The sequence below is a fragment of the Schistocerca cancellata genome, chromosome 4 (assembly GCF_023864275.1).
Source record: "Schistocerca cancellata isolate TAMUIC-IGC-003103 chromosome 4, iqSchCanc2.1, whole genome shotgun sequence".
NCBI classification, from domain to species: domain Eukaryota; kingdom Metazoa; phylum Arthropoda; class Insecta; order Orthoptera; family Acrididae; genus Schistocerca; species Schistocerca cancellata.
The window spans coordinates 504,590,288-504,607,270 of record NC_064629.1 but is presented as its reverse complement, the minus strand read 5'-3'; the positions used below and the strand labels follow the sequence as shown (position 1 = coordinate 504,607,270).

Below are 16,983 nucleotides of genomic sequence, written 5' to 3'. Positions count from 1 at the left end.
ACATAGGTTTGTAGCAGCCTAGATCTAAAACAACAACAACAACGACAACAGCAGCAATAATAATAATAATAATAAGTGCAACAGTTTAATTAATTTCTTCTAAAGCAGTAAATACGCCTACCTTTCTTTGTAGCATCCTCTAAACACATTTCACTCAGGGCCTTTTTTACACGTGCTTCCAGAGTACTCTGAGGAACGCCGAAGGACTCTGATGCTTTCAAATAGCCCATTGTTTGGGCCAAAACTGCCGCTACAGCTTCTTTCATACTCTCTTGACTCCATGACTGTCTGTCAGTTTTCCTTTTATAAGGTGCCATAATTATGGCATAATTTAAGTTAGATCCTATGAATAACAATAACAACAACAACAACAATAATAATAATAATAATAATAATAAATTTTCTAATTGAACAAACTAAATAAACAATTTGAAAATCGCAAATGGCGATTTTTAAATCAGTTCGATAAAACGGGGAACTACCCTGTTTTACCAAACTTAGAGGCACCCTGTTTTATCCTACAATTCCATGTTAAGAAAAAGTTGATTTCAACAACCCCTTGAGTGGGACAAACATTTTGAAACACTCAACAATCTGTAGTGCAAACAACGTTTAACTTATATCATGCTTACTTCACAGTCTTCAAAATAGTGTCTTGCAAATATAAAAGCACAATTCACCGTCGAATATTACAACACAACACTGTAAGAATATATTTTGCCACTTAGAGAACTCACGGCTGCTTTCAACAGACTGCAGCTACTCTAAGAATGAAGGTCATCGAGTGGGAAAGAGCTTACTATGTTTACCAGGAGATGGCAGCACATGTCAGACGAGAAAAGTACGATACCCTGTTTCATCAGATTACCCTGTTTTAGCAGACTCTCCCCTATGTAACTGTAAGCCTAATCCTTAGTGAAGGAGTGTAGCCTCTTGTATAATACATTCTTTGTGGGACATCCACGATTGTTGCTAATATTTTTATGATGTATAAATCCACTCCAGTTGTAACTGAGAAATCGTTCACTTGGATAAATAAACAGGGTTTCAGAATGTAAATCCCATCTTCAGGTGCTACAAAGACAAAGGAAACTAAGAGGGATACTGCGAAAAATTAATTAACATTAAAAGGGTGCATACAGATGTGAACATCTGGTCATGCCTTGATTGCATACAAGAAAATCATGTCAGTCATGTAAAAAAAAACCTGCAAAGCAAATTTGTCAAGTAGCATGCGAGATCCTGTGTGGGTGAGGCATGGAAAGGTTCTTCAAGTCAGTCAGTACCAAACCAGGCGAATGGGGCCTAACCAAGGGGAAAAAACGGGGAACTAATGTGAGCTACAAACCAATTGCGAATGACTTGACATGTGGCATAGCGTTAGCAAAGTAAAATGAAGGCATAAATGCCGTAAAATTCCTATTTCTCAACCTCAAAAGTAGCTTACCATATAAATGCCTGGCCCGCCACACGTCCTGGATACTCAGCAAGACCGGTCAACCAGCTGTCGAGCAAAGCGCAATGAGATGCGTCAGTGCACATATAGTTCCTATATCACACAGTGGCCGCTGTCAGAAGGAATACTGAGGGCGGGAGGGAGAACCAAAGAAATCATAGGTAACAACACTGCCAAATGCCCACATTTTGTTCCAAACGCCACCTACTACTATAGTCTGATTCACGAACGATGGCAGTTCGCTATTGTCGATGCACGAACAGGAATGGCATTGTTGACGATTCCAAGCGACAGTTGCAGTACGCGCATGCGCTTCAAGGAAGCGTATATCCTGCAAATTATGTTTCTTACTTGCTTATGCAGAATTTATCACTTACCGCCATCATCAGTGATGACAACTCACAACAAATGAAATATAAATTCACAAAATTTTTCATACTACACCACAGAATCTCGCATGTTACTCCATAAATTTGCTTTACTGTTATATATATATATATATATATATATATATATATATATATATATATATATATATATGACAAGCACGATTTCCTTGTGCGCCATGAAAGTATGACCTAATGTTCATATTTGTATGCACCCTTTTAATGTTAATTAATTTTATATAGTATCCCTCTTATTTTCCTTCGCTGTTGTAAAGTCTGAAGATGGAATCAGTAGCCTGAAACCTGTCTCACGTGCACAATTTTATGCAAATAAACGCTTTTTCAATTACTAATGGAGTGAATTTATTCCTCTTGTAAAGAAATGGTATTCATGAGCCATCTTTCATAGGGACCGATGACCGTAGCAGTCTGGTCCCTTTAATCCCACAAACCAACCATCTTTCATAAACTCGCGTTACAGTGTGTTATGATAACCACCATGATGACTGCATAGGTACCACTGTCATTAAGATGTTACAATTTCCGAGTTACACTTAAAGTGTCTCACTTAAAATTCTCTTTGCCAATAAGTAATATAGAAATGTGAAATAACTGTTAGCTTCATCACAGTCACGTTTGATGAGTACTTTGAATTTTGTTTTCAGGGCAAAAGTTTGCACTGCTGGAGATGAAGTGTATACTTTCATTAGTTCTACGTAATTTCAAGCTCTCAACATCACAGGACGAACTGGTCCTGAGTCCAGAAATAGTTATGAAGTCTGCCAACAACATCATGGTGTGCGTGGAACCACGAAAGTGATAGCCTACCATAGCAAAATTGAAACACTTGTTTGCCAAAATCATTTTGATTAAATAATTGGTTATTTATTTACTTATAAAGTAGTTATATATTGTTCATTTGGAGTTTTCTTTGCATGAAGTTCTCCTTGTATATTCTAATCCTGTTGCTCTCCTACTGATCATTCGCCCTGGCTTGCATCTTATTATGGACGAGAATAACATGTTACATTATGTCTCAGTTGTAATAAATTGTATTATGTATGGCAACTGTGCCAGTGACAAAGTCGATGTTCTATTAAATTTAAACTAATTCATGATATTATGAAGAGATATTGGCCTTTAATTTGTTTTATGTAGTGCATAATGCATCTATGACACTTTATTTTCTTAAAGCCAGACAAATATTTACAAATAAACAGAGTTACAGAAAACATGAAGATCCTTTTGCCTCAGGACAGTCAAATCACAGAGGAGTGAAGAGAGCAATTATTGCTATTAAAATAACTTTACGTAGTGTAAAAGATAGTTCGGATATGATCTTCAGTACCAGAGTATGTTTCTATTACATACTCATCAATAATGAAATACTTTCAGTCCTTAAGGTTGGAAGGTTAATAAACTGATATAAACATTTGCCTTATGGTTATTAAAGGATAGAGGAATCTGAAACAGCTATTACTGCTCTCATTTAAAGTACCAGTTTGTGTTACCTCAGATCTCAAAGACAAACAACTCAGTCAGTTATTGCACTTCCGTTATTTTCTTTTATTAGGTTGTATGAAACTTAGGACACCGGTGCAACTGGTTTATCAGACTATAAGTAATGTGTTTCCGATACGGAAGAGAGTAATAGTAATGAGACAGTTCTAACAAACATGCTCTACTGGCATTCATACTCCATATGATGACAAAACATTCTCTGGCCTTTTGTATCATCACGTGGTTTGTAATGTAGCTCGTGACATTAGTACTGTTGTGTCAGTGAACTCCCAATTAGTCTTTTTGTTCACTATTAAATCTACTTTTTGTGCAGCAACGGGATAAATTTACTGTGGCAGGTCAGTCGTAATATTTCAGGCCTTAATTGCTTCACATAATCACAAAAAATCATAATAATTCTGTATCCTATATATACTGTTCTTGTTTGAAACCACTGCCTACATGACAAATTAAACTGGTTGCCTAACTGGAAACTAAAGAGTGATTTTTGTAAGTTGCAGAAATTATCGCTTGTTTCACATCGTAACAATCAATGGAAATGCAACAAAGATATGTAACTAAATGAGTGTAAGCTCCTGCCACACGTGAATGGTTACACCTTGTGAGAAATGGCTTTTGTCATTTTGCAACCAAAAAATCACAAGCCTTGTCTGACGTTCCAGCTGCTAAACGTCTACTTTCAACAATTTATGTACAGGAGCTAGTCACTGGCGTACCACAATTCTTTTCCATCAAACTCCCAATTAGCCATATCCCTACTGTCTCCTTAATACCAATTCGGACAATGCTGAATGCCCTAGCATGATTCATCAGTCACGTCTTCTTGGTCAGATATATTTTTAGATCCACTGACCCACAGTGAGGAGACTTTTAAGGATGTAAAACACGTCATAAAACAAGAATACGTAATACATACTTACAAAAAATAAATTTCTAATTTTATATCCACAGATCCTTAGTGAAATGGTTAGATTGTCTGTGGACTAAGTCAAAGTATCTGAAACACATTTTCATTTAAGAGCAATAATAAATTTGTCACAAATACACTCCTGGAAATTGAAATAAGAACACCGTGAATTCATTGTCCCAGGAAGGGGAAACTTTATTGACACATTCCTGGGGTCAGATACATCACATGATCACACTGACAGAACCACAGGCACATAAACACAGGCAACAGAGCATGCACAATGTCGGCACTAGTACAGTGTATATCCACCTTTCGCAGCAATGCAGGCTGCTATTCTCCCATGGAGACGATCGTAGAGATGCTGGATGTAGTCCTGTGGAACGGCTTGCCATGCCATTTCCACCTGGCGCCTCAGTTGGACCAGCGTTCGTGCTGGACGTGCAGACCGCGTGAGACGACGCTTCATCTAGTCCCAAACATGCTCAATGGGGGACAGATCCGGAGATCTTGCTGGCCAGGGTAGTTGACTTACACCTTCTAGAGCACGTTGGGTGGCACGGGATACATGCAGACGTGCATTGTCCTGTTGGAATAGCAAGTTCGCTTGCCGGTCTAGGAATGGTAGAACGATGGGTTCGATGACGGTTTGGATGTACCGTGCACTATTCAGTGTCCCCTCGACGATCACCAGTGGTGTACGGCCAGTGTAGGAGATCGCTCCCCACACCATGATGCCGGGTGTTGGCCCTGTGTGTCTCGGTCGTATGCAGTCCTGATTGTGGCACTCACCTGCACGGCGCCAAACACGCATACGACCATCGCTGAAGACGACACGTCTCCATTCGTCCCTCCATTCACGCCTGTCGCGACACCACTGGAGGCGGGCTGCACGATGTTGGGGCGTGAGCGGAAGACGGCCTAACGGTGTGCGGGACCGTAGCCCAGCTTCATGGAGACGGTTGCGAATGGTCCTCGCCGATACCCCAGGAGCAACAGTGTCCCTAATTTGCTGGGAAGTGGCGGTGCGGTCCCCTACGGCACTGCGTAGGATCCTACGGTCTTGGCGTGCATCCGTGCGTCGCTGCGGTCCGGTCCCAGGTCGACGGGCACGTGCACCTTCCGCCGACCACTGGCGACAACATCGACGTACTGTGGAGACCTCACGCCCCACGTGTTGAGCAATTCGGCGGTACGTCCACCCGGCCTCCCGCATGCCCACTATACGCCCTCGCTCAAAGTCCGTCAACTGCACATACGGTTCACGTCCACGCTGTCGCGGCATGCTACCAGTGTTAAAGACTGCGATGGAGCTCCGTATGCCACGGCAAACTGGCTGACACTGACGGCGGCGGTGCACAAATCCTGCGCAGCTAGCGCCATTCGACGGCCAACGCCGCGGTTCCTGATGTGTCCGCTGTGCCGTGCGTGTGATCATTGCTTGTACAGCCCTCTCGCAGTGTCCGGAGCAAGTATGGTGGGTCTGACACACCGGTGTCAATGTGTTCTTTTTTCCATTTCCAGGAGTGTATGTATGTATATACACTTAGGTGTATAAGATAATTCCTATGCAATTGTAGCCACGCATCATCAAACAGAAAATCAGTTTACAACACTTATTTTCATTGATCACATTACTGGACTGCAAGCGTAAAGAACTTTAATGATTTTATGTAACACTCATGTTGTTGGTTGTTGTTGTTAATAATACATATGACAGCTGGATCCATTAAGAAATTCCACAGTGGAGTAGGAGGACTTGACCACCTAAAAGACTTCTCTAAAACGGAACCTTATTCGTAGGTAATTATGTAATGAAATCAAGCAAAGTATACTAGTTTTTTTATTTTTATATCTCAAATGTTACATGCGCATTGCAAATATATACAGGATGGGACAAATAAGTAGCCAAGATGAGTGAATACGACCGGACCACGCATATAACTACACCACGTTACTTCAAACAGGATGGAGCAACTGCCCAAACAGTCAGCCGAACCTTGGAGCACATTTACACAATCTTCATGCCTGACAGAGTTGTTAGCAGAGGTCAGTCTGGTCGCAGCCATACTGGCCACTTAGGTCACCTGACCTGTCAGTGTGCGATTACTTTGTGTGGGGAGCCCTCAAGTCTAAGGTGCATCGTAACCACCCTCATAGTCTTCAAGAACTGCAGCAGAACATTTTGGATGAGATTGCAGCAATTCCAACAGTCCAGCTCCGATCTACCTTCAGTAACTTGCCGACTAGGGCCCAAAAATGTGAAGAGATGAATGGTAGTCACTTCCAACATCTGCTATAGTCAGGTTAGTACTGTATTTCCTTTTACGAGTATCTGCCGTATTTCTTTTTAGCCTACCCTCGAACTCTGTTCTCCGGGCCTATACCATCCTGTATTTCTAATCCACGTCCGGCCATCCAGATTTAGGTCTTCTGTGATCTCCCTAAATCGCTCCTGGCAAATGCCATGATGGGGAAGGAAATATTCCGAGCTAACATTCCAGGTTTGTGATCAGTCTCTAATGACCACGATGTGGACGGGACGTTAAACCCTAATGTTCCTTCCTTTTCAATAAATATAAATTTAGGTTCCTTTAATCCCAAGAACTTAACACAATCAACCTCTTCTACCTATTTGTTATATTTTAGGCATATACAACCGCCATTATGGACAGTTTGAAGGGACAAGGTATCTAATATTCCGCTAATCCAGAGATATGAAGACCGATTGGGAGCGTGACGGCGACATGAATGGTGCATGGTCCCATAACTTAACAACGATCTTGGCTTCCACACACCACGTGTTTCACGCCGGCAAGCTGCCTAGTTAGGCCCTATTCAAACAGGGATACTGAAATCCTGTCTCCAGCTACCTGACGAGCAGGAGTCTGGCTGACTGGAGAACTCTAGTGATCCATCACCTTCACACAACCATGACTCGAGTATCCCATACTGCCAGCTTGTCTGCCTCCTCGGCCAGATGTTGGGTTTAAGACAAGGCAGACAACTGCAGTGAAACATTAGGAGTAGGTTCGTGTGTAGGGTCTGGTTCCTCCGACAAATTTCCTTCTGGTATACTCATGTGTTAAGAAAAGAAAGTGGAAACTTTATCACCTCTGACAAATAATGTTTTATTTTTTATTTTTATTTTTATTAATATCTGCGCAATCCACTGGGCAGCGGCGGACAAATACATGACGTAGATTTTTCCACTTCTTGCGCTCGTTCGCTGTGCAACATACAATAAAAGTAAATAACATAATAATTAATAAATAACGCAAAATAAAACAGTACAAACTTTGTCAAATACATACAAACACACACGTACCTATGTTATGGATTGTTGTGCACTACAACATTATTACCTCTTTGAAGTACCTGCAGCGGGATGTACTTTTGCATCGCTGACGGTGTACTCTCCTAGACCGCACAGTACATTTACATAGACCGTCCTTGAAACTACCAGACTAATTTGGGAAGTGTTGAACTATACCTACTTGCCTATTCCAAACGAAGGACAGAGGAAAAAGACAGATCAAGGTTTTTATTCGCTGTGGAATTTACCTAATTGCTGGCTGCGATGGACGGGACGCATATCCTCACTGAAAATTTACGTGGTACTGGATCAATATTTATAAATAGTTTCATGCCCTATTACTATCAAGAGTATAGCTGTACAGTAGTGGACTTCTTTTCCTATGTACGTCCAGTATGTTACATTTATTTACGTGCAGGGTCAACTGCCACAGTCTGCAACATTCATCAATTCTCTAGAGGTCATACTGCAAATCGTTACTATCTTCTGGTGTTGCTGCTTTGTTGTAGATAACAACCGCATCATCTGCGAACAGTCTTAAAGAGAATCTGACGGTTTGTTCTAGATCATTTATATATATTGTAAACAGTAACAGACCTATCACACTTCCTTGGGGTGCTCCGGAAATTACCTTTATATCTGTCGATTTAGTTCCGTTCAGAGCGACGCGTTGAGTTCTATCTGCAAGGATGTCTTGAATCCAGTCGCAAATCTGCTTCGATACACGACAAACTCGTATTTTTTTCACTAAATGGCAGTGCGGGGCGGTGTCAAAAGCCTTCCTAAAGTTAAGGAATACGGCATCAACCTGAGCGCCGTTGTCAACGCCGCTGTGGATCTCATGGAGGAACAGACAGAACGAGCTGAGTTTCCCAGGATCTCTGTTTGCGGAATCCATGGCGATATTTATAGAGGAGATTTTTATTCTCCAAAAACTTCGTAATTCTGGAGCATAAAACATGTCCATAAATTCTGCAAGAGATTGACGTCAATGATATAGGTCTATAATTGTGTGCATCTGTCCTACAGCCCTCTTTAAAAACGGGAATGACTTGCGCTTTCTTCCAGGCACTAGGAACCCTTCGTTGCTCAAGCGATCCATGATAAATTTCTGCTAGAATGGAAGCAAGTTCTTTCGCTTAATCTTTCTAGAATCTTATAGGTATCTCATCTGGTCCTGACGCCTTTCCACTACTAAGCGATTGTAGTTGTTTTTCTATTCTGCGATCGGTTATCTCAAAATCTGCCATTTCGACGTTCGTACGGCGATTGAAAGGAGGGACCGTGCTACGATCTTCCGCAGTGAGGCAATTTCGGAAGATCGAATTCAGTATTTCGGCCTTATCTCTGTTATCTTCCGTTTCGGTGACAGAATTGTCACTGAGTGAATGAATAGATGATTTTGACCCACTTTTTGATTTTAGATGCGACCAAAACCTCATAGGGGTGCATTACGTGATATCAACAAAAAATCTGTAAAACATGTACATTATAAACAGTGCCTGAAAGAAATAGGTGCTGATTTTTACACAATATTGAGCCGTAAAAGTACCCTGTATCCTTAAACTAACTTACGCTAGGAACAACATACACACTGATGTCCGACTCGGACCTCCGGCGGGAGCAGTCGCGCAATCCGTGACATGGCGCCTTAAACCGTGCGGCCAGTTCGCGTGGCTATCAGACAACTGCTGCTCCTGTTGTTACTGCGGCTGGCGCGTCTACTCGGCTCGGCGTCAGCCGGTACCAAAGTAATCAAATGGAAATCGATAATATTTCTCGTTGATTACTATATACGAATGGAACATGAAAGGGAGAAATGATTCTATTACGACGTATATCCATCACCATCCACTGTACGCTAACTGACGGATCACAAATGTGGAGGTTGATTATATTTTATATACATGACGTTTGCGAAAAGTAGTGCAATATTAAATTAACAATAATTCTTAAGCATTAATTTGTCAACCGATGAGCCGTGGAATTCTCATTCATTATAATAATTAGCGAATTTTCCATTAAAACAATGCACTAACTTAAACAAGCAACAATACATGACAGAAGACTCACTCCTTACTTACCTGCTGTTTGCCTGTCGAATTAGTGTTCATCTAGTCATGATATTCATTGTACAGAGAACATGAACATAATCTTAGCTAATTTATAATTTTACCAAAAGATAATTTACTGACTTAAGCTGCCTTAAAACTAGATTTTAAGACTTTTTAAAACGGATGTACAACAGCTTTCATTGACGAAAAACAAACTTTCTCATAATTCAGGTCAGTAATTATATAGAAAATCTTACCATAGACACGACTGCATCTGTTGAAGCAAGACCGACGCCTTCATATATTCCTAGAGTAATTGGTATGGTTTCCATTACATTCCACCGAACCTCCGTAATTTAGACTTCCTCAAAAATTTAGCATTCCATGGATCAAATTAGCATGGTTTCCATGACTTTTAGTTTTCATGAAAAATTCTTATAGACTTTGAATAGAAAGTTTTGTAAAGTTTTCGATGTTACCTTCTTTTGCATGAATACGTCAACAGCTTTCGCAACTTAGACGTGAAAGGACGGGTATCAATTTTGACTCTAAAAGGATATCTTTTTCTTGATGTGGACTTCTGAGAGTTTTCAAATTTAATTATTTTTTTTACATGTGTCAAATTAAGAAAAAAATAACTTTCCTTAACAGAAAGTCAGTGGAGGTAATGGGAGCATATTCATAGATAAGTCTCCAAAATTAACGAATATTTCTGTTTTGCTACATCTTTTACGCTAGCAGTCTTAACCACATTGGAAGTATGATGTTGTTCTTTAGAATGAACATATCGATTTTTACGGCTGAGTGTCAGAGTGTCAAATTAAAATATGAGTTTTATACACAAATTCGCGCTTTTAATTAGTTATGCCCTCATTTGGTGTATAACATACACTGTCTGATCAAAAATATCTCTCTGCTGAGGACACTTTCGATGAGGTGTCTGAATTTCTGTGGAGGAGTGACAGCCCATTCTTCCTCAAGAGCCGAATACACAGAATGTAGTGATGTTGGATGCTGGGGTCTGGACTGAAATCGACGTTCTAATTCATCCCAGAGATATATTCCATTGGGTTCATGTCTTGGCCCTGGTCAGGCCAATCCAAATCAGAAATGGTATTGCTCACAAACCATTGCCTGACAGACACTGCTTTACGAAGTGTTCTTTTACTGTACGCAGTACACAACGGCGTAAAGTGTGTTTGTATGTTTCTGCATTTACCGTTTCCTTTAAAGTAATAAGGGAACCACACCCTAGTCACGAAAAACTTCCCTATGTCGTAAAAGCACCTTCTCCGTGCTTCAATGTTGCAACTACACCTGATGGCAGGTAACGTTCTCCAGTCAGTAACCAAACAGAAATTCTTCAACCAGATTGCTACATTGTGCAGCTTGATTCATCACTCCAAGTCCCTTGTTTTCAGTCTTCCACTGTCGTTCTTTACACCACCTGAGCCGTAGCTTATCACTGATTACAAAAATTCCTGGGTTATGAGGAGCTACTCGACCACTGTACATAATTCTTTTTAATCCCTACGCATAAAAAGTGTTCTATCTGAATTCTAGTAGCACATTGGAACTCACGGGTGACTCCTTCCGCTGATTTCTTGCAAATTTTTTACAACCACCCTACGCAATGCTTCGCGATGTCTGCCCATCGCTATAAGAGATGTGCTAGTCTTGGCTTATCTGTGATTGTTCCTTCGCGTTTCCATTTCACATTCATGTTTCCAATAGTTGACGTAGGTAGCTGTAGAACGACTGAAATGTCACTGATGCATTTGTTACTCAGGTGACGTACAATGAGTAGTCACTGAGCTCTCGCGGCCAACCCAATCTGCTGTTACTGCTGCTAAACTGCCAACTCAATACTCCCCGTCACCTTTTATACAGGTGGGTCCGCCTTTGGTGACATCTAGTGGTCAATGTCGCATTTTATAGGGGTTTCCGGATACTTTTGATCCGACAATGTCCACACACATAAAGAGCTGAATTTGACACTGCTATCTAGCAGCAGGTAGCTCTCTGTTTCCTCCTGATGGCAGCAACAGCGAGTCGTTACACCAACTCCACAAGACATCAGAATTGTAGGAGAGCCATCCTAATGCATGGCCACTCACAAAGAATCGACATAGTTGTATTCGAGACATAGACTTCTCCGAATTTTACTCATAATGAATGTTGTCGAACTTCATGACTGCTCCTTTATGGAGTGCAGGATAATGCAGTTAATATGTGAAAATCGAAATATGTTTGTAAAAAAAAAGGGTGACAAATGTGCAGCTACGATTTGGATACACCAGCTGTTTTTAAGTACACTAATACCTTCAACACATGTCACAAAGTCACTTCCAGTTTCTTCACTTGTGTCTATTTAGTCACCATCATGTAATCATGTAATTTGCCTTTTATTTAAACGGTGAACTCCAACATTTTTTTATGCTTGCAACCAATTGAGGACATTTCACAGGTGTTGTTCGTGATAAAATACAAGAGCGTAGGCTGCAGACTTTTCTAGCATGTGCATTTATGTTCAAGCATGCTTTTCTCGCAGTGTTTCCATAATTTTGTCCAACCCCTGTGTTATGGAGTAGTGTTTATAGCAAAAAGTAAACGCATGCGATGTGAACTATACTGCAAAGTAATATGGAAAGAATAATAGCGGACTTCGTTTAATAACTGGATGTTTCTACCGGCTCCTTGATTGAGACACATTGGTCGCAACACCATTCAAAGACAGCTTAAACTCAATAATAAATACGAGTCAGAGCATACGGTAGTAATGGGTAGTGATTTTAACCTTTCCTGTACCCAGGGACAAACAGATCTGCGAAGTAAATTTGAACACGCAGTTTGACAATTGCTTCACACAACTAGTCCGACAACACACGTCAAAAGAAATATTTTCACCTTCTGGCTACAAGGAGACCCGATCTTACGGAGTGTGCAACCGATGAGAGTCATCGAACACTATGATGTTACTGAAACTACGATCAACAAAGGCAAAAAGGTCATCAAGAGAGGTTTGAGAGTGTTTGTGTTTGGCCAAAACTGATAGACAGTCAGTAACAGTCCACTTAAAAGACCAGCTGAAAACATTTGTTCGAATTCGATACTCTCAGAACAGTTTTGGTTACAGCGCAAAGAAATTATAAGTCATGGTCTCGATAAATACGTACCAAATAAAGTAAAAAGGACCATAAGACCAATATCTGTTAACTGTACCATTCAAAGAATGCTATGAAACCGAAACTACTACACTATCATTGCAAAAGAGCCGGCAGCGAAACAGATAGAAAAAAAAAAGAAAACAAACAAACATCATGAAAATTCGTGCATCCGCGAGATGGCTATGTCTGAGGTGAAAGACAGAAAATCCTAGGCAGTTCTTGTAGGATGCAGTGTCAACGAACGCATCCGACCGGCCTGAGTGGCCGAGCGGTTCTAGGCGCTACAGACTGGAACCGCGAGACCGCTACGGTCGCAGGTTCGAATCCTGCCTCGGGCATGGATGTGTGTGACGCCTTAGGTTAGTTAGGTATAAGTAGTTCTAAGTTCTAGGGGACTGATGACCTCAGAAGTTAAGTCCCATAGTGCTCAGAGCCATTTCAAAAATGTTCAAATGTGTGTGAAATCTTATGCTTACACACTACTTAACCTAAAATATCCTAAGGACAAAGACACACACCCATGCCCGAGGGAGGACTCAAACCTCCGCCGGGACCAGCCACACAGTCCATGACTGCAGCGCCGTAGACCGCTCGGCTAATCCCGCGCGGCTCAGAGCCATTTGAACCATTTGAACCATTTGAACGCATCCAAATATCTCGTTCAGTCTGAAATGAAACACTCTGGTTTTGAAACTGCAGGAAGTAGAAAATTGGAGAAAACTTAAAATTCGGCAATTAAAAAGGGTACTCGCGCAGGAGCAACCTTCATATAGGGTGACAATTATTGACCTATATGAAAAAAAGTAAATTAGTTACAAACTACGGCATGCACGCACTTTATTCAACATGTAAACGTCAATAAAGATATTTGAATTTAGGTTATGACATGTTCGATATGTCTGCCATCATTGTCGATGATGTGGCGCAGACGAATAGTGAAATTCTTATGACCCGCTGAAGTGTCGGAGCATCGGTGCTGCCGATGACCAAAAAAAAAGTTCAAATGGCTCTGAGCACTATGGGACTTAACGTCTGAGGTCATCAGTCCCCTAGAACGTAGAACTACTTAAACCTAACCAACCTAAGGACATAACACACATCCATGCCCGAGGCAGGATTCGAACCTGCGACCGTAGCGGTCACGCGGTTCCAGACTGTAGCGCCTAGAACCGCTCGGCCACCCCGGCCGGCTGTCGATGACCCCCTGAATGGCTGTTTTCAGCTCAGAAATGGTTTTTGGGTTATTTAGTACACCTTGTCTTTAATACAGCCTCACAAAAAGGAGTCGCATGTGTTTAGATCCGGGGAATATGACGACCAATAGAGTTCCACGACAGTGGCCTCTGTAACCCCAGAGCCAGAATGCGGTCCCCAAAGTGCTCCTCTAGAGCATCAAACTCTCTCCTGCTTCGATGGAGTCGAGCTCTCTCTTTCACGAATCACATATTGTCGAAATCAGGGTCACTTTGGGTAATGGGTATGAAATCATCTTCCAAAACCTTCACATACCGTTCGGTAGTCGCTATGCCATCAAGGAATATCGCACCGATTATTCCGTGACTGGACACTGGACACCACACAATCACCCGCTGAGAATGAAGAGACTTCTCGATTGCGAAATGCGGTTTTTCAGCCCCCAAATTTGCCAACTTCGCTTTTTGACGAACCAAATCAAATGAAAGTGGGCTTCGTCGCTAAACCAAATCACGCACGTGTGTACTAATTCCCATCATTACTCGCGGCCAATCGTGCAGTTTGAAAGTCCTGTAGCAAACCGTTCAGAGGTTATGACGACCAAGCCCTGACGAAATTCCTGTTACATTTTACATTGAGTACGCTGCAGAGTTATCTCCTTTATTAGCTGATATTCATCAAGAGTCTATTGTGAAGTGAATAGTCCTGCGGGACTGGAAAAGAACGCAGTTTACGCCTGTTCATAGAGAGGGTAAAACAACATATGGACAGAATTATAGATCAGTAGCACTGACGTTTTTCTGTCGCCTGATTCTAAGCATTTTCTCATCTTAAAAATTATGGGGTCACTTCGATTAGTTAGATTAATTTTCGACTAATAGAAACCATGAAGTGCAATAGGACCTCCAACACTTATGAAATACGGTGTGTCCCAGAGGTGACGCAACGAGCTTAGAGGGGTTATAGCGGGTCTCTTGAGGACAAATCGAGAACAGGAAACAGTGTCCGTAAAGTCATCCAATGACGCTGTAGGGCGTCGAAGTTTAGGAGCCGGCTCTTGCCACTAGGTCACCCCTTCGGCAGCAAACGTGCTTTTGTACGCTGACGGGCCGTAGGTGAATGTCTCACAATGTTGTTTGTTATTCAGTGATCGCGACTGACTGCCACGATCGCCAGTGGAGAACGTGGAGGTAGCTGCTGGGTAGAAAGGCCTTGTATCCTACGAACGCAATACTCTGTTGCCTTGTTGGATGACGATTTCGGACACGCGTTTCTATCCGCAGTTTATTTTTCTCCTGGAATTCTCTAAAATCTCCAATGTCTTTGGTGTACAGGAGAGAAACAAACTGTGGGTGGAAACCCGTGTCCGAAACCGTAATCCACCAAGATTTGTTTAAAGCAGTCAGTACACAACCGTGTACCCATGAAAAATTTGGCGACAAGGCGTCCGTTACGAACAACAGTAAGAAGTTTCTCTTTGAGTGGTTCGGGTCCACGCCCAAGATTTTTCGTGAAAACATCGGAATAAAATCATAACTAGTTTTTCGTATTAATACGTAATTCAGTTATCAATCTCTTTCATGCAATCGTTACACAGCATAGTGTAATAGTTATGTAATAGATAAATCACAAGTCTGGAGTCACGCTGTATGCCCGATGGGCTAGTTGCGTAATTCCTTTGTGCCGTTTTTTCATTTCCTTTTCGACGCTGCCGTAGCTCTCTCATTCGCTAGGCACTGGATTTTTTAGGCTTTTTGGACTCCTTTCCAAGCGAACTTTCCTCTGATTTGCGTTTCCTATATTGAAACGTCCCCTTATAACAATTATACAAGACTGTCCTTAACCTGACACACAATATTATTTAGCGCAACGCAATCTGACTATCAAAGATCCCTGCAAAAGAATGGCCCTGAGTAACGTTAAACTATACCTTTCACAAATCACTTACCTCACAAAAATCTCCGTTACTCTAACTACTGCAATACGGCGAGCGCCACTACTGCCAGCTAAATAAAAGATTCAAACTACTGAAGGCACTAACTACTGATAGGGATAGTTAGCAAATGAAAGATTTTAATAGAGAACAAACACTGTATTTACCTTAATATCATCAAAAGTCATAATATATGTAATTTCAAAACTCCGCCATCTCTCTCCTCACATCCACCACTGCTGGCGGCTCACCTCTAACTGCGCAACGCTACGCACTGTTCACATCCAGCTACCGCTGCCCAACACTACAATGGCAGACAACAATGCAAACTAGCCACATACTGCACACAGCACAGCCAGTGATTTTCATACAGAGCGCTACGTGGCATTACCAATATAAAAATCTAAACAGCCTACTTACAATATTTCAGAACATATTTACGGGTCATATGAGATATCTTTCACTGTTCTGTAATTTTCCGAGCTTCACTCATATTCCGGCAAATATTTTTATTGTCTCACCTCGGATCCTAATAATGCTCCACAAGGGCTTCTCAATAACACTAAAATAAACGTCCTAACCAAACGCGTTTCACACTGCAGAAATTTATAACTTCATACAAAACTAGTTCCTAACAATCACGCGCATGTGCCTAAACTGGTATGACGACGTCACAGCAAAACAAATACTGCGCTACAAACACCTAAAGACATGACCTATCTGTTGTGGATACAACCACTGTTTACGCATAATTATTAGTCTCACAGAGATAAGCGATTCAAAACTAAGGATATTTTGTCGCACTAGAAAGATCGATAATGGAGTTGGGTAGAACACCTGGAATCAGTGGAGTCGGGTTCTCTTCACCAATGAGTACAGGATTTGTTTGATACATGATCATTATTTTAGATTAAATGTCATCAATGATAATATCCGCTACAGTTGTTTGTGTGAAGTTACAACTGAAGCGGAGTTTTTCATTGGCAATGAATATCAGCCGTTGTGGCTGTCGTGTCAAGAAAAACAAATCGATTGGTAAATGCGTTTAG

The 16,983-nt window shown here is 41.4% G+C and overlaps 1 protein-coding gene across 1 annotated transcript in view; it reads left to right on the top strand.

Annotated features, from left to right (window-relative positions):
- LOC126183489 (cytochrome P450 4C1-like) overlaps positions 1-2,973 on the top strand; it is a 242,223-nt gene extending 239,250 nt beyond the window's left edge. Inside the window, exon 14 of the mRNA XM_049925522.1 lies at positions 2,508-2,973. Coding sequence (XP_049781479.1) covers positions 2,508-2,662 — 155 coding nt within the window. The 3' untranslated portion in view covers positions 2,663-2,973. The remainder of the gene's footprint in view (positions 1-2,507) is intronic.
- The last annotated feature ends 14,010 nt before the right edge of the window (positions 2,974-16,983 follow it).